Source organism: Squalius cephalus, assembly GCF_949319135.1.
Source record: "Squalius cephalus genome assembly, chromosome: 1".
Classification (NCBI taxonomy): Eukaryota; Metazoa; Chordata; class Actinopteri; order Cypriniformes; family Leuciscidae; genus Squalius; species Squalius cephalus.
The window spans coordinates 47,756,448-47,784,029 of NC_137122.1; the positions used below are offsets into that span (position 1 = coordinate 47,756,448).

Sequence of the window (27,582 nt, forward strand, 5' to 3'; positions counted from 1 at the left end):
TCTTTAAAAGAAAAAAGAGTTTGTTTGTAATGTTGCGTTAATATAGGCTATCATTTATACAAATAAGAGGAAACATTTTTTATCTTGGTTTAGATTTTGTTGGTTAGACTACTCCACTTCCTCCTTTGGTTAAACGAAAAAGAGGAAGGATATTTTGTAATTATTTACATGACCCTACTTGGATTAGAAACAAAGATGAAATGTTTGTCTGAAATGAAAAGATTTAAATTTGTCATGGTTGCTCATTTGGAAGCCTATATGCTTTCGAACTAGGCAAATTTAAAAGATAGGCTAGCCTACTAAAACATAAACACAAGATCTGTCATTGTAAACCAGTTACACCACATTTCAGCAGGCAGTCAGTCAGAGGAAGCGGTCGCGGGTGTGTGAAATTGAACTTGATTGATTTGTTCTTTTACCCAATAGTAGTGTTACATGAATGCTGCTAGCCAATCAGGCTCAAGGAGAACGGAAACCCCCGAACTTGCACGACGCTCTCCGAAAGTTAGGCTACTTGCGGATGTATAAGTTGCGCACAGTGAAGAGGCGGCGGTGGAAAAGCGTACCTCAGTATAGAATTTGTTTCAGGATCTGAAGTTAAACTATTTGTTTCTTTTAAACATCAGAGAATGAATCGCTTTCACATTTTCGCGTTTTTAATTTGGCTGTTAATTGAGGACAGCCAAGCAATAATCAGGTAATGCATAATTTCTTTTATTTTTATCGATGTAAGCACATAATGTTCTGCACATATTTAGGCTACATACATATGTAGGCTAACTATTCATGAAATAGTTTGCTACAAAAAAAAAAAACGTAAACAGCCCCATGGTGATTCTGCGCATTAACAGTATTGAAGTTTATCTGTTGGCTATTGCAATAAAATTGAATCTTCAATCAACAGATCCCACGCATTATATTTCTTCAGTTTAGTCTGGCTGCAATAAACAGTTCTGCTCTAAGGACGTTTTGTGCAAAAGCTATTTTATAGCATCAGCTCGCGCTTTGGACCAGGAAGTTGAACTCACATGACAGAGTATTGCTACAAGTTAGTAAACAGTAACATGTGTGAACTGGGGGGTATTCCAGAAAGCAGGTTATGTGACAGGCCTATACCTGGGTATGTTTAAGGGTAAGTAATCGGATAACATCAACTTTCGGTTTCAAAAACGGAGGTAACTTTTAAGGTATGCAAGTAGTAGCCATAGAAGCATCTCTGTCTGAACATAACCTGCTCCGCACAACTCAACGCACAAGTCAATAAACCGGTCCTGTTGCGCAAATAATTAGTCCATTCGGTTCGTACGGGAACTTAATAGTGCTTATAAAAGTGCCGAACGCGCGGTGTTATTAATTATTGTCCTGATTCATGTTTCCATTAACCATGGTATAAATATTGGTAAAATGATTAGATAATTTTGATTGATCTAATCCAGGTTTTAATAAACTGTATCTACTACAAAATATACTTTGGCCTAGATTATGAAAAATGGCACATTTCAGCGTAAACAAAATCTAAAAAATCACCTGCAGGGAACGTTCTGGTTCTCTATAGGTTATAAAATAAGTTCTATAAATAACCTTCTGGGAAAATTTTCATTAGGTTGCAAAAAAAGAACCTACAGTGAACGTTCCTAGAATGTTCTTATTTGGTTCCCCCCAAAAAAACAAATGGGGGAACTTTCTGTGTTTGCTGGGTTACTAGGCTACTTGTTTCAAAACATTCAGAGAACATTCAGTTTTATAACTTAAGGGGAATGTTAGCAAAATGTTCATGGAACATATTTTTGTTTGTTGGAATAATCGCTACGAGACCATATAGCATAAACGTAGCATTGCCTTTGTAACGATGGCACGTACAAGCACTAGTAACATTCTCTTTGGAAAATCATATTGTGACTGTTTTATAGATGCAATAAACTACTTGAAGCAGGTGCACACGCTCAGGTGCTTTATTGCTTTATCGCTGCTGTATCTCTAGAATTCCTCTGCACAAGACGCGCACTGTGCGCCGCATGTTGGCAGACAATGGGAAGACTATTGATGAGCTCAAATCCATGGCCAGAGAGAAAACCTCCAAAGTCAAATTTCCAATCCCTACTACAACCACAACAGCACCACCGCAAACAACACCTCTACCACCACCTGTAGAGAAACTCACCAACTTCATGGATGTAAGAGAACCTGGTATTCTATCCCTTGTTTTATGCTTTTGGTTCTTGCGTAAAGAATATAATTAGTCTGGTTGTCCTTTCTCCCTCTTCAGGCCCAGTATTTTGGAGTGATCAGTATTGGTACTCCTCCTCAGGACTTCACTGTGCTGTTTGACACTGGATCATCCAACCTCTGGGTTCCATCTATCCATTGCTCCTTCCTGGACTTAGCATGCTGTGAGTGGTGTTTTGAATGATTGTATTGATCTGTATTTGATTTTTGTTTTCTTTAGTAACTTTGTGCTTTTACTCTTGCTGTCTATCAGGGTTGCACCATCGCTACAACTCTAAGAAGTCAAGCACATATGTTCAGAATGGCACAGAGTTCGCGATCCGGTATGGCAGAGGGAGTCTCTCTGGCTTCATCAGTCAGGATACAGTCACTGTGAGTATAGACTTCTGTCATGAAAGCTATAAAAACGTCAAAATAACAAGAAAAGCATCATAAAACTGACCCATTATACCACACTATATTACAGGTCCTCAAAGAAATCTGATATTTTTGTGTTCAAAAATAAAATTTGAGTTCTTTTGAACTCTTTTAGAAACGAACCAATAATGTTGAAGTTGCTGATGCCAATCTTATTTTAGTAAGTAGTAGTATAATGTTATATTTATTAACTTGGCTTTATTTGTATATTTTCAGGTTTCATTTTAATGCTTTTGTCATTTATATTTTATTTTAGTTTTAGTTTTAGCAATTTTAGCACTTCAACTTATTTTATTTCAGTTAGTTGCCAAAGCAACATTTTTCATTTTCATTTAAGTTGAATTTTTTCATCTAAAATTTACACCGGCGGTCAAAAGTTTGAAATAATTAAGTTTTGGGTTTTTTCGTTGTTTTTTTTAAAGAAGTCTCTTTTGCTCACCAAGGCTGAATGTATTTGATCTAAAATACAGTAAAACAGTAATATTGTGCATTTTCTATTTTAATACATTTTAAAATGTACTCCAGTCTTCAGTGTCTCATGATCCTTCAAAAATCATGATTTAGTAATTTTTTGGTGCTTAATTATTGGCTCAATATTTTCAACATTGATAATAATGAATGTTTCTTGATCATCAAATCATCATATTAGAATGATTTCAGAAGGATCATGTGACACTGAAGACTGGAGTAATGATGCTGAAAAATTCAACTTTGCATCACAGGAATAAATTGCATTTTAAAACTTTTTTTTGACTAGCAGTGTAGAATTTGTTTTTATCTCAGCTTTATTCCAAATACCGAAATACATTTTTAATAGTTAACGATAACAACACTAGTTGATGCATCAACATGACGGCCTCTCATTCGCTTCTGTCTGTAGTTGGCGGGGCTGAAGGTGCCAGACCAGCAGTTTGCCGAGGCGGTTAAGCAGCCTGGGATTACTTTCGTGGTGGCACGCTTTGATGGCGTCCTGGGCATGGCATACCCCGCCATTTCTGTAGATGGGATTACGCCAGTGTTTGACACAGCCATGGCTGCCAAAATCCTGCCCCAGAATATCTTCTCTTTTTATATCAACCGGTAAGGCTTGCTTCTGCTCTTGGCTCCTGTTACTCCATTTCAAGTTTCATTTTACTGTTTATTTTAGATTCTTTTAGCCAATCGGTGGACATTTAATATTGACATGGGAGAGTTTGGGAAGGAACAGGGAAATTATCTTGTTTGCCTTATCTGAGGTTCCTCTATTTTCTTCTCCATTTCAGTTTTATAACGTTGAAGAATGTGGCTACAGATGTAGACTGATAGTTTGACCTTAAGCATGAAAGAATTGTATTTATTCTTGTGTTAAACGGTAATGCATGACTCATTACTGCTTGCATAGCAGTGCCACCCCCTCCTTGCTTTCCAAAACGCACTCGCATGTTATGGCCAATTTATCACACAATAGTTGATTGTTCTGTCTGTATAAAAAGCCTCTTTTACTAACTGAATGATTTGTGACAAACGTGTGTATGTGCGTCAGGTTTTGCTGACTAAATGTCTTTTATAAGGTGTGAATAACCTAAAAGTTGGCTTAATGAACATGCTAAATTTTGAACAAATGTTGTGTGCAGGGACCCTGCAGGTGAGGTTGGAGGTGAGCTGATGCTGGGAGGTTTTGACAACCAGTATTTCGACGGTGATCTGCATTACGTCAACGTCACGCGAAAAGCCTACTGGCAGATAAAGATGGATGAGTATGTGACCAAGACTGTGGCTTTTCAAAGATTCTGCTCAAGGATTAGCCCTCGTTTTAGACTTGATTGATCAACAATTTTTGGGGGTTCAGTCTCTATGATTGTTGGAAACTGAGACAAAATCTATTTGTATTAACTCGTTGCATATATTGGTCGTTTTCCTACAGGGTTCAGGTAGGTGGCACTCTAACCCTCTGCAAAAGTGGATGCCAGGCAATTGTTGACACGGGAACATCAATGATCACAGGGCCGGTTCAAGAGGTGCGGGCCCTGCAGAAAGCTATCGGAGCCATACCACTGCTTATGGGAGAGGTGAGGAGAACTCCAGCTCATATATATATATATATATATATACATATATATACATATATATACATATATACATATATATGTAAGGAATAATTGACGACAGGCCGTTGAATTATTAGAAAAATAATGCACACCCGAGGTGGTAATGCGGTCACGACGCGAAGCGGAGTGGCCGTTCACCTCGGGTGTGCATTATTTTTCTAATAATTCAACGGCCTGAAGTCAATTATTCCGCTTATACTACAGTTACCACACCTCGAAACATTGTTCAGATTATGTATTTCAAGACGTTTGTAAAGTTTTTGTCATTAAAACGCTCTTGTATGTAGGACTAATTTCTTACGCATCTAATCCAATGCCTCCGTTGCTAATTCCAAAACGTCATTTTAGAGTTAGTAACGGAGGTTTGAGCCTCTGATAGCAGACTAATGCTGGGACACACGACTAGCTTACACATTCTCTGACTGTTTTCATCGACTGCAGCAGATTTTAAACACCGACTTTGAACACAGACTGAACGCGCTGAACACGCGTTTGGGCATGATCAGTCATACGTATCAAATTACATTCATAACCGGCCTTAAGTGTGTCCTCGGCTCGGCTTTATGCAGTTATTAAAGAGAGATGTTGCAATAATGAGACAGAAAAGCATGTGCGTCAATATTATTATTTATTTATTAATTCAATTCCTTTTAATTAATTCGAATTCATTCTTTTTTTTCTATTATTGACAGATGACAGACAAGCCAAATAAATGAAACACAAAGCCCTTTTTACAAGTAGGCCTATCAATAATTATTTATTTGTTATATTATCTGCAATAATAATCCGTGCTGCAGGACTATCCATTTATTTAGCCTATATTCAGTTTAATTTTCTATTGATTATAGATAGGACTATATACTTTATTTATTCAAATTAAACTGCATGTTTCCATTGATTGTGAAGCTAGACATTGAAAATTCCAGATCAAGCGCATGGGGCTAAATGTTTTTTCTTGTTATGAATTGTATCCTATTTTCCGTTATTACAGTTAACTACGCGAAGTGATATGGAACTGTAATGCGGTCAAGACCTGCCTGGAACTACTTTAGCTGTGCGTTTCCCTGAAAATAATGCACACCTTAGAACGTTCGTCAACCAATCAGATTCAAGCATTCAACGGCCCTGTAGTATAAATATAAATATATATATATATATATATATATATACATACATACATACATACATACATACATATATATATATATATATATATATATATATATATATATATATATATATATATATATATACATACATAATATATACATATATATATGGTTTCTGCAGTTTTTTTTTTTAAGTCTTAATTTGCAAACAAAGGGCTGAAATCAGGGCTGAAATCTTGAGTTGCATTAAATGTTTCATGCATTGCAAAAAAAAGTGTCCTGTTTTCCAATATAAATATCAAAAAATCTTTGAATTTAGATACATTTACTTGAGATGCAAGCGTAAAAAGAACTTTGAAATTTTTTTTACAAAATAAAAGGAGTAGTTCACCTAAAAATCATTTACTCACTCTCAAGTTGTTCCAAATCTGTATAAATTTCTCTGATCTGCTGAACACAAAGGAAGTTATTTTAAAGAAAGTTAGTAACCAGGACACTTTGGGGCACCATTGACTTCCATAGGGAAAAAAAAATACCCAGAACTGTTCAGTTTCCCACATTCTTCAAAATATCTTCCTTTGTTTTCAACAGAACAAAGAAATTTACTTGCACTCAAGTTGTTCCAAATCTGTAAAAATGATGACACAATTGTGTGAACTATCCCTTTAAGTGCTTTTATGCGTAGAACAAGAACGTATATCTGCCAATGAGCTATCCAAACTTGCCTTTGAATTAAGTTTTTGGCAGATATTTAGTCTTGTTTTAATCATAAATTTTATTTTGATCAATTTGACAGAAAACAAGACTTCATATTTTGTATCTCTAGTAAGAGCATCTTGATTAAAGAATCTTAAGACTTCTGTTGAGGAAGAAAATCACTTTTTGTGCAGTGTGATCAAAATACACCAGCGGTTGGAAGCAGAACAATTCAAACTTTATTTGTAAAATTAATTCAAAAGTAATCGTAAAGTGAAAAAAAGTAAAGTAAAATTTTTAAACTGTAAAGTGTTGCTAATACAACTGTTTTTCTCCCTAGACATTCACATTTAGAGAACATATTGACGTATTAAGTTCCCTTTAATTTATTCCGTAAATTTTCTCTACTTTCTCTTAAAAAGGTCTTAAATGTACCATCATAAACTTTTTTTTTTTTTTACACTTTTTATCTTAATATTTTCAATTGTTTATTTTATGTATTTATTTTAGCATAAAGTGAGGAAGTCGTAATGTAAATATTTGAATGTGTTTCCTCTGTAGTACTGGATTGACTGTAAGAAGATTCCATCACTTCCCGTTGTTTCCCTCAGCCTGGGAGGGAAGATGCTCAACTTAACTGGAGAGGACTATGTTCTGAAGGTAATAATAATAATAATTTGTTACATTTATGTAGCGCTTTTCTGGGTCCTCAAAGCGCTTCACATATGGAAGGGGGGAATCTCCTCAACTACCACCAATGTGCAGCATCCACCTGGATGATGTGACGGCAGCCATATTGCGCCAGAACGCCCACCACACACCAGCTTATTGGTGGAGAGGAGACAGTGATGAAGCCAATCAGTATATGGGGATGATTAGGAGGCCATGGGGCAAATTTGGCCAGGATGCCGGGGTTACACCACTACTCTTTCAAAAAACATCCTGGGACTTTTAATGACCACAGAGAGTCAGGACCTCGGTTTAACATCTCATCCGAAAGACGATGCTCTTTTGATGGTATAGTGTCCCCGTCACTACACTGGGGCGTTAGGACCCACACAGACCACAGGGTGAGCGCCCCCTACTGGCCTCACTAACACCTCTTCCAGCAGCAACCTGGTTTTTCCCAGGAGTCTCCTATCCATGTACTAACCAGGCTTAGCCCTGCTTAGCTTCAGTGGGCAACCAGTCTTGGGCTACAGGGTGATATGGCTGCTGGCAATATCAGATTCTGGTACAGAATCTGCTGGGGTTTTCCTTTTAGTCTGCTGAGGTTGGAAAGGGACATTGTAGGGTAACTCTGTACCATGTTTAAATCTAGAACCTCATAATCTGTCACAGAATCTCAATTTGTGATAATCATTCACATTTTCTGTTGCTTTTATGTTTGGAATCTAGTCAAATCTCTTCTGAACTGAATGCAATATTGAAGAGCTACTTCACTGCTGGCAAAATGGGCTTTCAATAAAACGTTGCTACCCATTACTGTAGAAAAGCAAAAACATTTTTTAAATCTGTGCTACCTGACTAGAGAAAACCAAGAAGTCCTCACTGCAGCCTGTAGCGCGATGACTTAATTGATATCAAATACGTAGTTGACATTTTAACACGTATGCACTGTAGTAGGTTTCGATTACGTCATGAAAGTTTAAACACGCATGGGCGCGATTACCTCTAACATTATCCACAAATTACATTATTTTATAAAATCTGTATGACAGGCCATCCATAATGTCTATAGATAGAGGATGAATTTAAACATTAAAGCTTTTACATTATGGCCCATGTTTTTCTCCCTACTGGCAGCTTTAAAGATGTATGTAATTTTAAAATACTGGATATGCATTTTTTATTTTATCTCCAGTAACACTGCTTACATAAGTGCTATTATTATCCATTATAGTATTATTGTAATCCATTATTATAAGTTTACACAAAGCACTGTAACATGATAGATATGCAAAAGTTGCACTATAGTTATTAGGATATTCATATTTAGTTGAGTTTTAGTTGTTTTAATCTGTCATGTAATTTCCCATTGATATAATGCCATTCCATTTTTGTATTTTTATATCATTCTAATATATAAACATTTTAAACAATAAAAATGACATTAAAATGAAAGAAAAGATGGGTTCACATGACTAATAACGTCTCTGTCAAGTCAAATAAATGTTTGTTCATTATAGTTGCTTTTCACACCATCTAAAACACTCAACAACGTTGGAGATTATAAGTTTAACTTTAGGTTATACACTAAATTTTAAAATATTTAGAAGGGAAAAGTCTTCCTAGATAGAGATCGAGTGCTCTCTGGATAACGGAACGGCATAGCGCTATTTTTCATGCAAAGAGTAATGTTGTAATCTTTTGTTATGAACATCTTATTATTTGTAAAGCATTCAATATGAATATATTTCAATTGTCTTTATTCATTAGAACGTCGATCTATCTCTAGGGATTTCATTTGCATAAAAAATAGAATTGTTTGCATTGTATTAATATTAGCCTACCTGACATGGTCCCCAACAGTTTGTGAATTCGTTGGACATTGGGATGTTTTAACAGTCAAAACCCATTATTTATCGGATACCAGACACAGGATTGTTTTTCTTCTTTTTATTCTTGTTGTCTTTATTTATTAAATCTCTTATGGTATAAAAAAAGATGTCCACACAGAGAAAAAAGGCTGTTGTCTTTACTTTTGGAAAACTTCAACACCCATAATGCACTGGGCATGTTGCCATTTAAGGCCACTCCCACCAGTCTGCTATACACTTACCGAAATCAAATACAGCCTTGATTTAGTAGGAAATACTTCTTAGCAAACTTTGTCATAATGGTGTCGACTTGTATTGGTTCTGGGAAGAATTCAAAGAGTAAACGTTTAACAGGAGTGAGTTACTTTCGGTTTTCAGTGCGTACAGGTAAGAAAGCTATACAACTTTCAGTGATAAACCTTATAACCCTTATAATAGCTGTTCTGTTAATAATCCCTGTCTCGATCCAGTTGTCTGTGGGTGGGGATTCAAAAATGCGGAAGTATAATCTGTAGTTTTCATGAAATCCCTGGAGCTGTCAAAAGTCGTCAACATGCAGACTTATGCTGACAAATAAACGTGAATTTCTGGGTTTCTTCGCAACACTGAGAATGAGTAAAAAGTTAATTTACATGTACTACTGACCTTTGTAACAATACAAAGGGGGTTGAAAAACGGCAAAGTTACACTTTAAGTAAATAATATAGTGCATTAGTGCCCGCCCTCTTTTTCAGCGCAAGTATTTCAGTTGGTTCCAGAAGTTTTTTTTTCATTCTTCAAGTCTTCATTAAAGAGTTATAAGCCTATGAACCAAGCCAAACAGCTATGAGGTGAATCACAACAGTGCAATGTTTGAGTTGAAGCAAAAAAGTTTTTGATTCAGACAAAAAGACAAAGGCACAAGACTGTGTACTTACCGGTTTTATTGAGGGAAAGAACCACAATCCCACGAAGCATTGCGAACAGCATAATCAAATTAAAAACGATGAAGAAATCTAAAACTACTCATCAAGACTATCTTTTCATTCAAAAGGTTATCATTCAAAATCAATCGGAATTCTTTTTACTTCCAGAACCCGACTGTTGCGCACTATTGAACTCAATTGACCTCATTTCTGTCTCTTCTCAGGTGACTCATATGGGTATGAGTGTTTGTCTGTCTGGATTTATGGCTATGGATATCCCGCCCCCCGCCGGGCCGCTGTGGATTCTGGGAGACGTGTTCATCGGCCGCTACTACACTGTGTTTGACAGGGAAGCGGACCGCGTGGGCTTTGCTCCTGCCAAGTAAACAGAGATTATGCTATGGTACTGGATCTAATGAACCATTAGCTATACAGAAACCACTGTTTTTTTTGTTTTGTTTTTAAGTTGTTAAATTTATTGCAACATTGACGTGAGCAAATGAACAAATGCCTGGATCAAGATTAAATCAAGATTAAAAGTTGTTCAGATAGGGTTTCTCTGTACTTCCCCTCGAAGGCTGCCTTGTGTTTTTATTTTGCACTAAGTTTCAATAGATTGAGTCAAACTATACATTTTTATTTTATACTTTATTTTATACTTTAGCCATTAATAGTACATTTAATAAAGACTGATTACATGGCTGGTAGATTTCTAGTTTTGTAACTTTTGTATTTGAGTTTTCTTTTGTCACCTCACTTCTGTATATGTGTGTATCATTTTGATAATGTTAACAACACTGGTGTATTTTACTCGATTTATCAAACTGAAGTGAACTTTCTGTTAAAGCTGACCAAGACTGATTGGTTTCATAATCACTGTCTAATCATTGAACTAGAAATTGTAGCAAAAGTTCTTCCAAACCTGGAGTTAAATAAAGTTTTGTTTGTAGTTACGTGTTTGGTGTGGGTTCAGCTCAAGCATTTTATTTCGATGGCTGTCAACAGTTGTATTTACTTTGAAAACTTTTAGAAAGTTAATGTCTTGTAAATACACAGGGAAATGTCATAAAGAGGCCATTCCCATAAATGAGTTGTCTGAAAATGAACTAGACTGATGGGGGTTTTAGTATTTAGTGATTTGTTGAATCCAATGTGGGGAAAACCAGTACAAGCAGGGGTGTTTTCCAGATCTTATTTCTAGAAGTTCCTCAAATAGCTTTATATACTATATATATAGTCCAGTTTGTTTGCAGGAATTTCTAAGATTTCAATGACTGCATTTCCAACCCTACAGAAAGAAACATGGGTTCTCTATACTGCGATTATTATACCCTCAAACAGTTTATAGTATCAGTCATCTTCAGTCTGTTCCCTGAGATGTTGCAAAACGACCATCACATGATTTATAGGACATAACATTCAGATGTGCCACCATTTCAAATACATCTAACATGAACAGAACTGCAACAAATGTTGATTATAATATTTACCTTTGGCTGAACTTCTGTCATACCACTGAAGTTGATTTAATTTCCCTTCAACAGATCTAATTTCGAAGTCATGAAAACTGTATGTGAACATAATGCAAATATACTACCATTAAATTGGGGTCAGTAGATGTTTAAATGTCTTTGAAATAACTCTCTTTTGCTCATTTTTTTAAATAAAAAAAATGCAGTTACGTAATATTGTAAAGTATAATTTAACATAACCATTTTCTATTTTACTATATTTTAAAATATAATTTATTCCTGTGATGGCAAAGCTGAATTTTCAGCATCATTACTCCAGTCTTCAGTGTCACATGATCCTTTAAAGTATTAATTTCTTTCCAAAAAAACATCTTACAGACCCCAAACTTGTCAGCTATTAGAGTCATAACTGTACCGAGACACAAATAATTCACAATAACACTGTAATAGTTTCACTCCATTTTATTTTATTGTCATCCTTTGCTCTCTATTGCAGTACAGAGACCAGATGCACGAATCACTCTTACAGAACAAATGATACAAAGTGCTGTTTAATAAAAATAATAATCACCAGGAAATGAAGAAACGAGTACAGACGCATCACATGCAAAGTACTAGGCCAAGCTGAACTCCACTAGCAGATCTAATTTGGGTTCGGTGCTGCTTTCATATCATTCGCTAGGTAAACGTCTATCTGCTACATCACACAGGTCGACACAGGTGGTCCGGTGTTTATGCAAGCAAAATAAATGCTTCAATACACATGATCTTTTGAGTTTTGGCATTTCATAGCGGAGACATAGCCTATTTTATATTTTGTTCTATCAGACAACTCTCCAAACACAAAGTATGATCATAAGATATACATAAATAGTTTTGGTTACATCTGTACAATCAGTACAAAAATACTAAAATGTCTCTATTAAGTCTGTTTTATTAGGCTCTTGTATATCTTTTGCACACGATATCCTTCGGTTCATTCAAACATTCCTTTTAACACATACATCCTCATACAATATAGACAAGAGGGGAAACATCCTTCCATTTCTGTTTTCCTAAACCTTTTAAATGATTCTACGTATGGGCAGCTTCAATACAATAAAAATCACATCTGCTCTTTGTTTAGCCATTCTAAAGGAGTTTAAACATATCTTTTGATTATCAATTCAGGTGTTTAGCTTCTTCTGGTTTCAGCAGTGTGTAATAACCCGTTTCAACCATTTCAATAGCATCATATTTCTACGAGCGACCTTTGAAAGAGTATGAAGAAAAGCAATGTATGCTACATCAACAACTAAAAATCCTTACATAACATGTCTCCAGTAGCACTGCCTGTCAGACAGCTAATCTGCATATTTTATTGGCACAAACTTGTTTTTCTTTGCAATTAATTTTGAATAATGGACAGAAATAGTCTTTTGTTGAAAGTGTTTATGAACAAATCAAGGAAATACTGAACCATGTTCCACACATAAAAAAATGGGGAACATAAAACCATGAATGTATCACTGTAACATGCCAAATTACCTCCATTGAATCTCAATGCATTGTGTGCAATAACGGACACATATGAGATGACTGTGCCTGAATTTATACGAATATCACATACAGACGATATAATCTTCATGCCAATTCACTGTGCATCAAGAAAGACAAAAACACCTAAATGACTTATGATAGGCCATATAAAATATGACTAACAGATGAGTTTGGTGTACCTGAAAATAACTGATGATGGTATAATTAAAAAACAATTGAGGTTACTAATCTACTCAGAACAGGACACGTATGAAAACATTGCCATTATTTTGGTTTGTGTGTCAACTCCACGACCAAACAGTGGTAGTGTGTGTGCAGGAGTTGTTAAACAGTTCTCAAAAGGCTCTCTGGGTCGGACAACGCGCAGTAGAGCGTGTATCCCAGTTCGTCTATTTCCTGTGGCGTTAGCTCACAGAACAGATTGACCTTGAGATTTAGGGTGCAGGGTAGCCTCCCAGCTTCTAGGTGTCCCACTAGTGCACGAAGCAGCTGCATGAAACGGTCGGCGAGCGCTTCTTGAGTCCAATCGCCCTCCTGTTCGCTCAGGAGAAGGATTGTGTTAGTGAGCTGGCTTGCGTTTAATCGTGTTAGCGCTGGATTCAGTTTACACACGGCTTTGACAACTTTAAGACATGCGCAACGGCACCCGCCATCTTCCTGATCAAGGGCACGTAACTTTGTTGTTTCCGCCACGCGAAAACTTTGCCTCCACAGGTTCTCGTGCCGTTCGGCAGCCAAACGATGTGGTTTGGCGATCAGTGAGACACCGTCCTCCATTACAAGCAACGGGAGGAAGTCCACGTAAAGGCGACGGTCCGTTTCGTACTGCACTTCTAGCGTAAGCGTTTCCGATGGGACCACGGGTCGAATGATGTAATCTAAAACGCTACCGATGGCGGGCCAGTTGATGGATCCAGCGACGAGCTTCTCGAAAACTTCTAGGACGCTCTTTGGGGAAAGGTAACCACCCACAATACAACGGTCCCAGTAACTGCTTCCACGCGGGAAGTACTCAAGGTTTTCCCGACGAACCAGCCAGAAGCCAGGAACGTTCATGATGGTGTCCTCACCAGGAATGGATGACCAGAGATTCTTCTCAAGGATCATGGGTACCATCAGCTGGGCGTGATCAGCAGTCACCACCTAATAATTAAATGAATAAATATGTCACCGTTTACACAAAAAAAAATTAATAAGTTAAAAAAATAATAATAACATTGATAATAATAAATGTTTCTTCAGCATCAAATCATTATATTCGATTAATTTCTGAAGGATCATGTGACAATGAAGACTGGAGTAATGATGCTGAAAATTCAGCTTTGCATCACAGGAATAAAATACATTTTAAAGTATATTCAAATAGAAAACAGCTATTTTGAATTCTAATAATATTTAACTTTTACAGTATTTTTGTTTAAATAAATGCATCCTTGAAGAGGCTATAAGAGACTTACCAACCCCAAACTTTTGAATGGTAGTGTATATCAGAAGCACTTCAATTGAAGGCCATATTTTCCCTATATTCTTGCTTATTATGGAACAGAATTATAGGGGCTTTTACACCGGGTAGTTATAGGAACTAACCACCAGGGCGGTTCCTCGAGATCTAAATGTTCCTCTAGGGCCATTTTCCTAGTTGCATTCGCACCACCAGTAGGAACTCTGAAGTGACGTAAGCCACGCTTGTTGTGATTTTTATTTTGACTCCGCTCAGAACACAAGAGCCCGAGCACACAGCGCTCGCATTCTCCGTGTTCATTAGTTTACAATCTGTTTAACAGTCATGTCTAATACGTTATTAGGTAGAACTGTTAAACAAAGAAAGTAAACAGTATATATATTTTTTTTTACCTTTATTTTACCAGGAAGTCTCATTGAGATCAAAAATCTCTTTTACAAGAGAGACCTGGCCAAGGTAGCAGCCATACATAAAGAACATATACAAGTGCTACATACAAGGTAGCAGCCATACATAAACACAACATAATAAAAAAAAATAAAAAAAATACTGCATACATACAATCATGCAAAAATCATTAAAATACAAGGACCTCTCAAGAAAAACAACTACATGTCTCCTTTACCACATTTTTTATGATGGTCTTAAATTTATTAATTGATATACACGTTTCTAGTTTAAGATCTTTCTGCAAATTATTCCATGCCCATGGTGCATAGTATGAAAATGCAGTTTTCCCCAAATCTGTCCAAACCCTGGGAACATTAAAAAGCAACCACTTAGAGGAGCGTAGCTGATAACTTGCAGAATTCAGACAGAGGAGAGTACAGAGGTAAGCTGGAAGTTTACCTAGCATGGCTTTATATATAAAAATATACCAATGCTGTTTTCTGAGGGTGGTCAGTGCTGTCCAACCCACCAGATCATAAAGAATGCAATGGTGAGTAAGGGACTTTGCATTTGTTATAAAGCGTAGAGACGCATGATACACTGAATCAAGATTCCGTAAGATGGAGGAGGCTGCATGCATATATAATATGTCACCATAATCAATCACAGACAGAAAAGTAGCTTCCACAAGTTTTTTTTTGGCATTAAAAGTAAAGCTAGATTTATTTCTAAAATAAAAGCCAATCTTTACTTTGAGCTTCCTAACTAGATTAGCAATATGTACATTAAATAAAAGTTTGTCGTCTATCCATATACCCAAGTACTTGTACGTGGGTACCCTTTCAATGGATTTACCATCAGACGTAAAAATGCTAAGATCATCAAGCAACTGTAGGCGAGTTTTTGAAAAGACCATGAACTTCGTTTTCTGATGATTTAAAACCAATTTTAAATTGAGCAGAGCAGTTTGTAATGACTGAAATGCAGTCTGAAGCTGAAGCCTGTGCTATGGAAGGAGCATATGTATAAATGACAGTGTCATCAGCATAAAAGTGTACTTTTGCTTGAACGTCCTTACCTAAATCATTTATAAAAATAGAGAACAGAATAGGTCCCAAAATATACCCCTGGGGGACCCCTTTAGATATCCCAAGAAACTCTGATTTGTGGCCCTCTGCATGGACACACTGAGTGCGATCTACAAAATAGTTTCTAAACCATTTAACAGCATTAGGACAGAAACCCACATCCCTAAGTTTGTTCAGCAACAATTCATGATCTACCGAATCAAACGCCTTGGATAGATCTACAAATAAAGCAGCACAATGTTGTTTTCTGTCCAAGGCACAAATGAAAAAGTATTAGCGTTTGCCGTGTGGTTGTGATGCTCAATGTCGCTAGCTGAGCAGAAATACATAATGTTCGCTTGGTCCCCTCAAAGGATTGCATTGGATTTTCTCCTTAGTGTAAAGGTTGAGAGGTCCATCTATCACTGTTTTCCGTGTTCGTAGAGTTATATTTGGAGTAAATATATAGGCTATAATCTGTCTGTGTACACAGCTTTTCTTTAAATGGCGGGTGCTGGTTTTTCACGTACGTTGGGCCAATCAGCGTACACTTACGTCACTGGTAGTTCCTATTGTACTGGGTTAGACCCTATTCTGAAGTAGGAGCTAAATTAATTCCCCCATAAGGCGTTCCTAGAACTAAAATTATTCCCAGTTCCTGCAGTGTGAACTTGCCAAAAAGTGGGCACTTCTGCCATTAGTTCTAGGAACTATGAAAAGGTTCCTCTGGTGTGAAAGCCCCTTATAACACTCTCTGAATGGTTCCCGTGTTCTCACCTGGAGGTCGTCATACAGACTGCCGCTTAGGTACATTTCTCGTAGGGGCATATCAGGTAGTTTGGCGTGGAGGAAGAATCGAAGCTCCGCACAGATATCCAACGCGGCACGGCGAGCTACGGCCTGCTCTTCTGAGGGGATCGCCACTCGCTCATGAAAGAAGGCCCAGAGGTGTTCCTGCAGTGAGAGACGAATCCGTGCCCTCTGGAGTTCAGCCTTACCAGAGCCGCCACTACCGCGGCCCATAACACGATGAAAAGAATCTAAAAAAGCAGATGAACACACAAAAATAGACTTAAATGCCACTGACCATATGTAAACATTCAAAAGGTAAGCATGTGGTAGAATAATTCTACTTTATCACAATACACAGCCTAAAACAACACAATCTTTAGTTTTCCAGACTCAGATTGATACTAGGCTTGGATTATGAGGGAGGAGAGATGGCACAGGACGGTGAACTAGTCATTCAACAATGGGAGAGGTAGAGATTCTGAATATTTCCAATGCTTGACATTGATAATTCCTTCAGACAACTCATCAACTACTCAAAATGATTAAGCACAACCCTAATGCCCAGAAAACGAATAAAGGGGCTACAGAATCCTACAGTGTGTTGGTTAAAGAAGGGTTTAAATACCCACTGAGCAAGTAGAGAAGACACTCCGTTATGTATAAGCCTGGTAAACAATAAGCATACAGGTTAGGATAGGATAAACAAGGGATAAACCATGTCCAAGGTGGCCCAGGCTTAAAAATTAATTAATTAAATTAATTAAAATTAATTAAAATCAAAAAATAAATATTACCTTTCCTAAAATCATTGAAAATATATATTAAAAAAGGGAATTGAAAAGCACATGTTGTCTCATGGTCTTTGCATTCAAAAGCACAGTATGTTGTGTCTGCAAGGCACCAGAGATTCATTACCTGGCTTGAAGGAGCTGGAGGAGGTAGGGAGCGTCTGTAGAGAGCGGCTGACGTTCTGTTTCATATCACGGTTCAGTGTCCGTGGTGACGACCCCATCCAGCTTGGCTCCTCCCAGCTTCTCCGTCCTGATGGGTCGGCTTTAGTGGGACTGGATGGGGCACTGAGAGCTCGATCGTACATCTGAGACGAACCAAACTCAATTATACACCAAAAATAATAATACATTTAGTTGCTAGCAGCAATTCCGGGGCCAAGCCCCTTATGGCCATTTTTGGACATTGGATTTTATAAGGAAACCTTTGAACTTTGCACAATTCATATGGTTAAACACTTGCTACACATTGAATTTGATCAAACAAGCTATAACTTGTTGCTTTAAACAACATGCCACTCATAGCCTATAATTTTGGCTTGCAGCTATTGGCTCTAATTACACAACATTACACACAATTTTATAAAGTTGCCCCACACGGGACTCAAACCAACAATCTCTGGGTCAGGTATCTGTCGCTCATTTCATTGCGGCACTAGGACAGTCACATTGTTGGAAAATGACAAATTTGATTTTGTCGGAATCGGCATAAACCAAGGAACATAATGACACAAAGAAATCAAATTTTCCAAAAGTTATAAGCATTTTTGCAAAAAAACATATCTCTAGAACACTAGGTGGTGCTGCTTATCAGGTATCTTCAGGGCATGCCAATGATGATACCTACCAAATTCTGTGTTTAGATGTCCAATTTTTTAAAAGACATTGCAATTTATGGCAACATTCAAAATGGTGGTTCGTTCAATCGAGGCAAAATCGGTATCATCAGATTTGGCATGACACAGGGAATCCATAGACAGACATCATGATTTTCTGACAAATGGTTCAACAGTAATCAGCAAAATAGCAATTTCAGATCTCATGACCTGTAGGTGGCGCTGTTCCCAAATTTGGCATGGACCCTCAGATCATGGTTCCGATGAGGTGTACCAATTTTCATGTCGATTGATCAAAGTTTGGCCTAAATACAGCCTCTGAACCAATTTTGGGTCGACCCCGTTAAAGCAGCATTATGCAGCTTTGCCGATTTCTTTGCTGTTTTCTCGCTTTTTGCTTGTAGGTTTATCTACAGAGATCCCCCTACAGCTTCGGAATAGATATTTGACAACACTGTCGTCAAAACTCGTTGGCGACTCTCCCCCCTCCCATCTTCTCCCGCTGGTCATGTGCATTTGTTTTCAAAGAAGCCAGTGAACGCACGGAGCCATGTCCACTGAGGTATGTATGATACACAGAAGGCTGGCATATAAATGTTTAGATAGTGTATGTGTGCAGTGCCATAAAGCAATTCGTTACATTGAGAGACCTGATATCACGCGATACTTCCTGACGCTGAGGCCAGCCCCAAGTTGCAAGGGTTGTTTTTCCACTTACAGGCGCTAGGGGGAAGCGAGACGACCACCATTCAAGTCAAGTATATTTGTATAGCGCTTTTCACAATACAGATTGTATCAAAGCAGCTTCACAGTATTAAATTAAAATAATACAACAAGGTTTGTTTCTAGTGGAAAAGGCTGATCAATAGTATTATTGATTGATTAAATTAAATTAAATATCCCCAACTGAGCAAGCCAAAGGCAACAGTGGCAAGGAACTGAAAAACTCCATCAAGTGACCTAATGGTGACCTAAAACTCCATCAGGTGACCTGATGGAGAAAAAAAACCTTGGGAGAACCCAGGCTCAGTCGGGGGCCAGTTCTCCTCTGGCGTTTATGAACTAGAGACCGGATTTAACTGTAAGATTAAAAATATTATATAAATGCCAGGCTGAAGAGATGCGTCTTTAATCTAGTTTTAAACTGGGAGAGCGAATCTGAGCGACGAACAGTATCAGGAAGACTGTTCCAGTGTTTTGGAGCTAAATGTTAGTGATCTTAAAGAGCGCGATGGATTATAGGGCGATAGAAGATCCGTTAAATAGACTGGAGCTAAGCCGTTTAGGGCTTTATAAGTCAGTAGCAGTACCTTGTAATTAATACGGGACTTTATAGGTAACCAATGTAGTGATGTTAAAATCGGTGTTATATGATCATATTTTCTTGATCTAGTAAGAACTCTAGCGGCTGCATTTTGGACTAACTGTAGCTTGTTTATTGAGGATGCAGGACAACCAGCTAATAAAGCATTACAGTAATCTAGTCTCGAGGTCATGAATGCATGAACTAACTTTTCTGCATCAGAAACTGATAGCATGTTACGTAGCTTAGCAATGTTTCTAAGGTGGAAAAAGGCTGTTTTTGTAACATATGAAATATGATTTTCAAAAGACAGGTTGCAACCTAGTATAACACCCAGGTCTTTTACTGTAGAGGATAAAGTAACAGGACATCCTACTATGTTAAAGTTGTATTGTGAGAGGTTTTGTGGGTGGTTTTTTGAACCGATAAGTATTACCTCTGTCTTGTCTGGATTCAATAAAAGGAAATTGCGCGTCATCCAATCTTTTATATCTTTAACACACTCTGTCAATTTGGATAATTTAGCGTTTTCATCCGGCCGTGATGAAATATATATTTGAGTGTCATCAGCATAACAATGGAAACTAATTCCATGTTTCCTTATAATATTTCCAAGTGTCATCATATATATTAAGAATAATAGAGGGCCTAACACAGACCCCTGCGGCACTCCATAGTTCAACCCGAAAAAAGTCATATAACTATTCCAATGACTCCGAAGCTGTTCAGTTAAGGTAAAAAAGTTACTTAGTTCACCTTTAAGTTCGCGACACCATAACTTTTGAACAAAGATTAATAAAAAAAATCTGTTCAGTCAATATCTGTGCAGCTCAGTCCAAAGATCATCTGAGACAATTTTTGTAAGAATTGGAGGCGCTATAGAGTTAGTCCTAGAGACCCCATAATTGGTCAGATTACTATTCATCACAATCACTACAAGCATGCCAATTTTGATCATTTTCACGGTTCATAAGGCTGCCATTGACTCCCATTGAGGAGGAAAAATAATAAAGTAAACTTACAACTCCAAAGGGGCTAACAAATTTTTGAAAATTGAAAATTCACAAGAACACCAATTATTTCAAAAGAAACCTTTGTAACAATATTAAAGTCTTCATTGTCACTTTTGATTGAAATAATGCATCCCTGTATTAATTTATTTAAAAAAAAACACTCAAAAATCTTACTGCCCCCAAACTTTTTAATGGTAGTGTAGATTTTTGGTGACCATTTTCCTTACTCTGAACTTAACGGCATTTTTACAACTGTACAATTTTACAACTGTAAAATCTGTAAAGTTTGTTTTACAAACGAATTTACAATTTCTAAGAAAGCTTTAGCTATAATTATGAAATAATATACAGAACTTGCGCAGCTCACACACAGGATATTAAACAAAGCTGACTTCATCCTTCAATAGCAAACTCTTTGCAAAGCTGAATTACCTTGTGAAAGATTCAGAAAACAGTAGACACTGAAATGTGTTTAAGATCAAACTGAAATCATCTAGGACAGGGTTAGTAAACATTATCTGCTCTTCCCTGTCATTTAGATTCTGTACATTTTTTGCTGCTTGCTTAGTTTTTAATAAAAGCTCTTTCAGAAAGACTGGAAGATAAAGTACAGTTTATATAATACAATTACTTCAGGGGAAGATCACAGGAAATGTGATTCGTTAGGACAGAAGTGCATTACATCACGTTCCTGTACTCACTCTTTTGACCGCCAGCGTGGCGATTCCGAGCATGGCTGCTCCCCCGACTCCCAGCACCAGCTTTGCATTAGAGAGCACAAAGTCAATCGCTGTGCCAAGCCCATTGTCATCTTTCTTCCCCTTCCGATCCCCGTTCACTCCTGCCATCGATCTTTTCCCTCCCTGAGATGGAGAAAGAGAACAGGAAAAGAAGAGACAAGAAATTTATTTTTTCATCAGCTAAAAGTTATGTAAGATGCTGAGCTTATATGCAGTTTACCTAGTTATGACATCACGTGAATCACAATGTCACATGACACGTTGCAGTTATGTCAACAAATATCTTGTGCTGTTATTGGTCAAAAGTTTAGACACAGAGAAACAGGTATGGCGGGGCTCGACAATAAGGAATGCCTGATGGCCCGGGGTCAGCGTGAAAGACGATGGGGCAGATTCGTAATTGTGAAATGTTAAATATATTAAAAATGGTAACAGCTGCTAGAAAACTGGAGGTGCGTCAATATACAGTAGATCAGTGCATGAGGTCTTAAAGAGACAGCAGCCACATATTCCTGTGTCCTTAATGTTAACAAAAGACAAAGAAAATCACTTAATGCTCTTGACAATCACTTTTGTAACTTTAATAAGGAATGATATTTAATTTATACAGTGAAGACTATCCAGTGTTATTATCCAGTGTTATAAATTATTAGATTATATAATTTCTGTAGTACTTCTTACAGGAATATTACACTCCTGAAAATCTTAAAGCACTATTAAAGGATATTTTTTTAAACAAAAGTTTACATGGGTTAAAAACAATGAAAACAATAACTATTTTTATTCACTGGCATTTTAGTATTTTCATACTATTATAGTTTTTGTTAAACTGTCCCTATTATGCTATTGTAAAGGCTCCTGATTTTGTTTTGGAGGTCTCCTACAACAGGTTTACATGCATCAAAAGTAAAAAAACGCTTTCATTTTCTCATAAAATACATTGTCCATCAACCAACCGATGTGTATATTTCTAATTTATTGCGGTGAACATGCGGGAACTGCACATATGTTAACAGCGCATATGTTAGTCAAGCACTAACGTGAATGAATGATGTAACATTAAAGTTTGCAAAACAAATCTTAATCCTTCATCATCAAGACAATCTGCATTAATAGACACAGTTTTAGGTAATAGTGGCCCACAGCTGCTTAGCAGTAAGACAGTAATAACGTGAGTTAGCCGGTTAACCGGAAACTTACACAATATAAAACACAAAACTACGTATTTTGAACTCCCGGTAGAAAATATATACATCAGTAATTATTCATACTTACAGGTTGTGATTCTGAGGAGCAAGCTGATCCAAATAAACTGGGTACTGACCCATCTTTCAAGAGCAAGCATTTTGCGAATCCCGTGTTGAACTGCGAGATTTGAGAAGCAGTCGTCAGTAAAATTACGTGTTTGTGGGCTGGTCAAGTTGTTAGTGGGCGGACAACATACAACATAGGCGGACGACCGGGCATTGATTATGCAAATGTATTTTCTAGTGACGTAGAACTGTCGCGCAGTGGGATTCGAATTACAGAAGACTCGTTTAGGCGGTTCAGAGTTATCGTGCACTTTCGACTTTACAGAACGTTTACATTCACAGACAGCAATATTACCAACTGCATGAAAGGGAATATTCGAAAAACCAAAATTGGGGCACTTTAATATTTTGAATTAGCTTTTATTTTTTATTTTTTAAATTTTCAGTTTTCTTTTTCATTTTGGTTTAATTTTTTGTAATTTTATGCACTTTTGTCACGTTTAAATATTTCTATTTATGTCCATTTATTTTTATTTGAGCTTTTATTTATTTCCAGTGAGCAATTTTAGTGCTTCAATTTATTTGATTTAGGTGCCAAGGCAATATTTCTAATTTTCAATTAGTTTTAAGTTTTTTAAATCAAATTTTCACATTTTAAGTTTTATTTCAATCAACAAAAATGCTTTTTAACGGTTTTAGTTAATGATAACAACCGTGGTTTACACATACATGCACCTCCTGCGACTGTAAGCTGCCTACAATGTTTCAAATGCAGAAATGCTCATCTTACCAGCTAGCAGTCAGACTGTCTGGTGCTGATGGGCCACTTCTACACCAAGCCGCCCAGCCTGCTGTTGAGGAAGAACTGTCCTCTCTTCAGCGCGTCCTCCCTCTCTGCTGGGGCGCTGAGGGTCTGACAGCGGCGGAACTCTCGGGTCACTGCGCGCCGGTAGAAGTCGCGGTCGGTGTACTGTAGGTGTTGACCTGCACGGAGCAGTGCTCGGTACAGCTGCAGGACAGCACTGCGGGACCAGCCGCCCATCAGGGAGGGTTCAGAGCGGGCAGAGACCGACGTCTCACACGCACCTGGAAGATGGACACTTTAAAGTCAGTGTTAAATGGAAGTTGCATTGCAGGAAAACCTGTAGGGAGGGACTTGATTGGATGGCTGTGCTTTTGGTGCATTCAAGTCCTCCTGGGGAGTTCGTACTTACGAGGTGGGAAGTCGTGTTTACAACGACCGGTGCGTTCAAGTCACTTTCGTCGGAGTAAGATGGCGTAGGGCTGAGCGATTAATCGCAACAAAACCGCACGCGATTTGCGATTATTTTATGCGCAGCTTGTCAGTGGAGTGCGGCTGATTGTGATTGGTAGTAAATACTGCCCCATTTGAACGCCAGAGGGCGCTCTCATGCAAACACGATAAATATGCCCCGTTGCAGAAGTACAATAATGCGCATCATTCCAGGAAATCCCTATCGCTGTAGCTGAATAAACGGAAGATTGAAACGCTTTGATTAAACATGGCTTATAAATACACGACTGCCTTATTCTGTGTAAGAAGGCAGATCATCTCACAGAAGGATGAGCTCAACTGTCGTTAAGAAGTGAGTTTGGAGTAAATGCATGTTATTAAATGTTGTCTGTTGTTGGACAAGAGGTTCATAAATGATTCTCGTGTTTGGAAAGATGTTTGACGCGTGTTGTTTTTTCAACTGCACGTTATAAGTGGCTCAAACTCACAGTGCTTTCAGAAGGAGCAGCGTTTACAGAGCCGTACATCAATGACAAACTGCGCATAAAAAATAATCGTAGCCTTTGCGATTTTAAAATCGCGATAAGCCATCTCGATTTAAGTGCGATTACATGGAAAGTGCGATTAATCGTTCAGTGTACTTTCTCATAATTAATTACACAAAAATATAGCAAGTTTCTTAAACTCTAGTTCTAGAATTGAAGAACAAAGAAATGTGCAGGTGTGCGTTGTTTTTTTATGTTTTTAAATAATTTATGAAGCCACTGCAAACTTTATCTTTACAAATTACATTATATTATAATGCCATCTTATTCTGTGCAGGTAATTAGCTTACTTCGCTGTAAATAGAAAAGCCTGACAATAGGGGCTTTCGCACCGGAGGAACCTTTTCACAGTTCCTAGAACTATTGGCGGAAGTACCCGGATTTTGGCATGTTCGCACCGCAGGAACTAGGAATTATTTTAGTTCTAGGAACTCTTTTGGAGGTGCTAATTTAGCTCCTATTTCAGAGTAGGGTCTAAACCAGCATTATAGGAACTCTCTGTGACGTAAGTGTACACTGATTGGGTGAACGCACGCGAAACACCAGCACCCGGCACTTTTAAAAAAGCTGTGTACACACCATAGACTGTAAAAAAAATATGGACGTAGTGTCCGTGACGTCACCCATAGGTTTCTGAAGACCGGTTTTGAAACCTAAAGTGGGTGTAGCCGACCGTCGCCATCTTGGCAGCGCGTCACTCCCGGATAAACGAAAATGGGCAAAGAGGCAGGACATGGGTGGAGCTGAGGAGCCTGGTGCTGAAACCATGCCCACCTACCTCGACGCGATCAAGTTGTCTATGGATGGAAGATATTAGCGGTTGATTTTGAACACTTAATTATGCAGAAATTTAAGGCTTAATATAATTTAAACGGATGAGTTATAAAACAATTCACCCCCCTCACAGTTGTTACAGTTGTCATGTTATAGACCAAAGCCACTTTTTGCTCCAGGCAGTAAACATGTTTTTTTCTGCTGTAAAGTTGGGCATTTCAACATGGGGGAGATGCAGATTTGACTCACTTTTGCAGCCAGTCTCAAGCGACCAGTCGATGAATTGCCGTTTAATTCGATGTAAAACCGTGTTGGTTTCAAGATTGAGACAGGGAGGTTGCCGCTTGGTACGCACACAGATTCTAGCCTATATATTTACTCCACAAACTAACTCTACAAACATGGAAAACAGCGATAGATGGGCCTCTTAACCTTTACGCTAAGGAATCCGACGCAACTTTGAGGGGACCAAGCAAGTCACTGCTAAATACATTTAAGTATTGTGGTATTCCACAATGTTTCTCACTGACATGCCCCCAACTCGTAAAGATCAGGGCTTAAAGAAAATCCCGAGCTTCCCACTCGTATTTACGATATTGTGTTCATGTGCGTTCAACTCGTATATACGATCTTTACGAGATGACTTGAAAGCACCATTTGCTATTGCATGATGTCATTTGAGTGACAGTTCCCCCCCCCCCCCCCCCTCCCCCCCCCCCCCCTCCCTTACACCAGTAAACACGTCATCAGAGAATTAAAAGATGTAGGGGAGGGGAAATGATTTTGATTAAAACTTAAGGGCACATAAATTTAATAAAATAATGACGTGCACAGATATATAAGAAATACAATATTCCATAAAGAAAAAATCAATTCAATTGCATGGTGACTTTAATACCACCATTTGGATGGATGACAACAGGACATTGAACACACCAAAGTACTGTGGTAACTGCGGTCATAATGCAAATATTTATTCAATAAATAGCTGACACAACCAAACCGCATTCAAATCACCACAATTCAGCGCTCTTTCTTTCAAAACAAAACAAATAAAAGCAGACCAATGCTGGCACGTGCGGCTTATATTAGTTATGTGACCCTGTAATGAAATGTGCAATGTCTGAGCACTAGTTATCATAATTAATGTTGGGGATATTTAAAATACATGCCTGATTTTTACATGCTTTGATTGATACCAGAGTAAACTGTCTAAGACTGAACCATCGCCTTTATAACTACTGCAATGTCCAGTGCAATAAAGCCTGTTGTTCCACACATAATATTTAGGTATATCAGGAAAAAATATATATAAATATAACCTTTTGAATAGTATTAACACGCTGTACGGGAAGCAGTTCTGGCGAATGTGTATGAAAATGAGACGTTTGCAAGCAGAGCTGCAGTTATTTTGCATGCTACCGTTAGCTAGCCTCATCTCCAGTGACCTTCTTTAACTGTGAAAATATGTCAATAAGCTCAACCTCCGAGGTCTCGAATGTTTTAGAAACTCATATCCGGTGCCAATAGAAACTTTTACTCACGGTTGAATTAGACAGAAATGAATGTTGAGCTTGGCAGGGGTGGGGAGATCAGACAGCCTTCAGTAAAGGGTCGACCAATGCCGCTCCGGAAGAAGAATTTAAATGACTACTTCCGGGGTTATTGGAACAAGTTTGTAAAGTGGCTCAAAAACCATTAGTGTGCTGCTGACTATTTAGTTAACATTACCAGTATATTTCTGGCGTTTCTGCAGTGCATCAGGGTTTTTAAAATTATAATTCTTTAATTATATTTTAAAAATACCTTTAAAATGCTTTTTATGGATTTTATTTGACCCTTTTCCAGACTTTAAGAACCTCTACTATGTATGAAAATAATAATTATAGATATAAACATAAAACATTTCAATATTTACTGTGTGAAATTACATATGAACACACACACACACACACACACACACACACACACACACACACACACACACACACACATATTAGGGGTGTAACAATATATAGGGTCACAATAATCGTAATACAAAATTACAACAATATGTATCGTGGATAGTTCACCCAAAATAAACATTTCTGTGTGAGAATAAATTCTAATTTTCAGAGTTTTGGTGTCAGTTTTACATTAATTACTACTATATATAATGATGAATATAATGTATAATAATGCAATGGGGGAATATGTGTGGGTCATGATAATGCCAAATGTCTTATGTTAACAGTAAAAAGTGGCCTACATTATTTTTTATAAATCTAACAACAGAGTGCAAGCATATCCATCTAAAGAAATTATATTTTCAGCTTCAGAATCATGAATATTTTTATTCTCGTGTCACCATTGTCCTGTGCATTGGGTTACCTG

The 27,582-nt window shown here is 37.6% G+C and overlaps 3 protein-coding genes across 4 annotated transcripts in view; 2 read left to right on the forward strand and 1 right to left on the reverse strand.

Moving 5' to 3' along the window:
- Positions 1 to 27,582, forward strand: part of LOC307159815 (SUMO-conjugating enzyme UBC9-like) — an 84,589-nt gene that overhangs the window by 40,130 nt on the left and 16,877 nt on the right. The window lies entirely within an intron of this gene.
- napsa (napsin A aspartic peptidase) lies at positions 499 to 10,929 on the forward strand. Of its 2 annotated transcripts, none has more exons than XM_079873394.1 (9): positions 499 to 697; positions 1,982 to 2,174; positions 2,267 to 2,390; positions 2,480 to 2,598; positions 3,524 to 3,723; positions 4,257 to 4,379; positions 4,547 to 4,691; positions 7,097 to 7,195; positions 10,205 to 10,929. In XM_079873394.1, exons 1-9 carry the CDS (start codon positions 630 to 632, stop codon positions 10,364 to 10,366), a joined length of 1,233 nt encoding a protein of 410 aa, XP_079729520.1. In that variant the 5' UTR covers positions 499 to 629; the 3' UTR covers positions 10,367 to 10,929. The 2 variants fall into 2 exon arrangements, with proteins under 2 accessions (XP_079729520.1, XP_079729521.1); XM_079873395.1 differs by lacking the exon at positions 499 to 697 and adding an exon at positions 909 to 1,048.
- Positions 11,900 to 26,856, reverse strand: mief1 (mitochondrial elongation factor 1). The gene is made up of 6 exons (XM_079873376.1): positions 26,754 to 26,856; positions 23,426 to 23,721; positions 21,344 to 21,505; positions 17,618 to 17,798; positions 16,688 to 16,950; positions 11,900 to 14,134 (listed from the first exon to the last, which is right to left on the reverse strand). Exons 3-6 carry the CDS (start codon positions 21,488 to 21,490, stop codon positions 13,316 to 13,318), a joined length of 1,410 nt encoding a protein of 469 aa, XP_079729502.1. The 5' UTR covers positions 21,491 to 21,505; positions 23,426 to 23,721; positions 26,754 to 26,856; the 3' UTR covers positions 11,900 to 13,315.

What these genes read in the sequence shown, in the direction of transcription:
- napsa (XM_079873394.1), top strand. Translation starts at nt 630, where the DNA reads ATGAATCGCTTTCACATTTTCGCGTTTTTAATTTGGCTGTTAATTGAG. An exon ending in CTTCCTGGACTTAGCATGCT is followed by an intron (nt 2,391 to 2,479) that starts GTGAGTGGTGTT and finishes GCTGTCTATCAG; the next exon opens with GGTTGCACCATCGCTACAAC. An exon ending in GAGAGGACTATGTTCTGAAG is followed by an intron (nt 7,196 to 10,204) that starts GTAATAATAATA and finishes GTCTCTTCTCAG; the next exon opens with GTGACTCATATGGGTATGAG.
- mief1 (XM_079873376.1), bottom strand. Translation starts at nt 21,490, where the DNA reads ATGGCAGGAGTGAACGGGGATCGGAAGGGGAAGAAAGATGACAATGGG. An exon ending in CTCCAGCTCCTTCAAGCCAG is followed by an intron (nt 16,951 to 17,617) that starts GTAATGAATCTC and finishes CTGCTTTTTTAG; the next exon opens with ATTCTTTTCATCGTGTTATG. An exon ending in GTCTGTATGACGACCTCCAG is followed by an intron (nt 14,135 to 16,687) that starts GTGAGAACACGG and finishes TTTAATTATTAG; the next exon opens with GTGGTGACTGCTGATCACGC.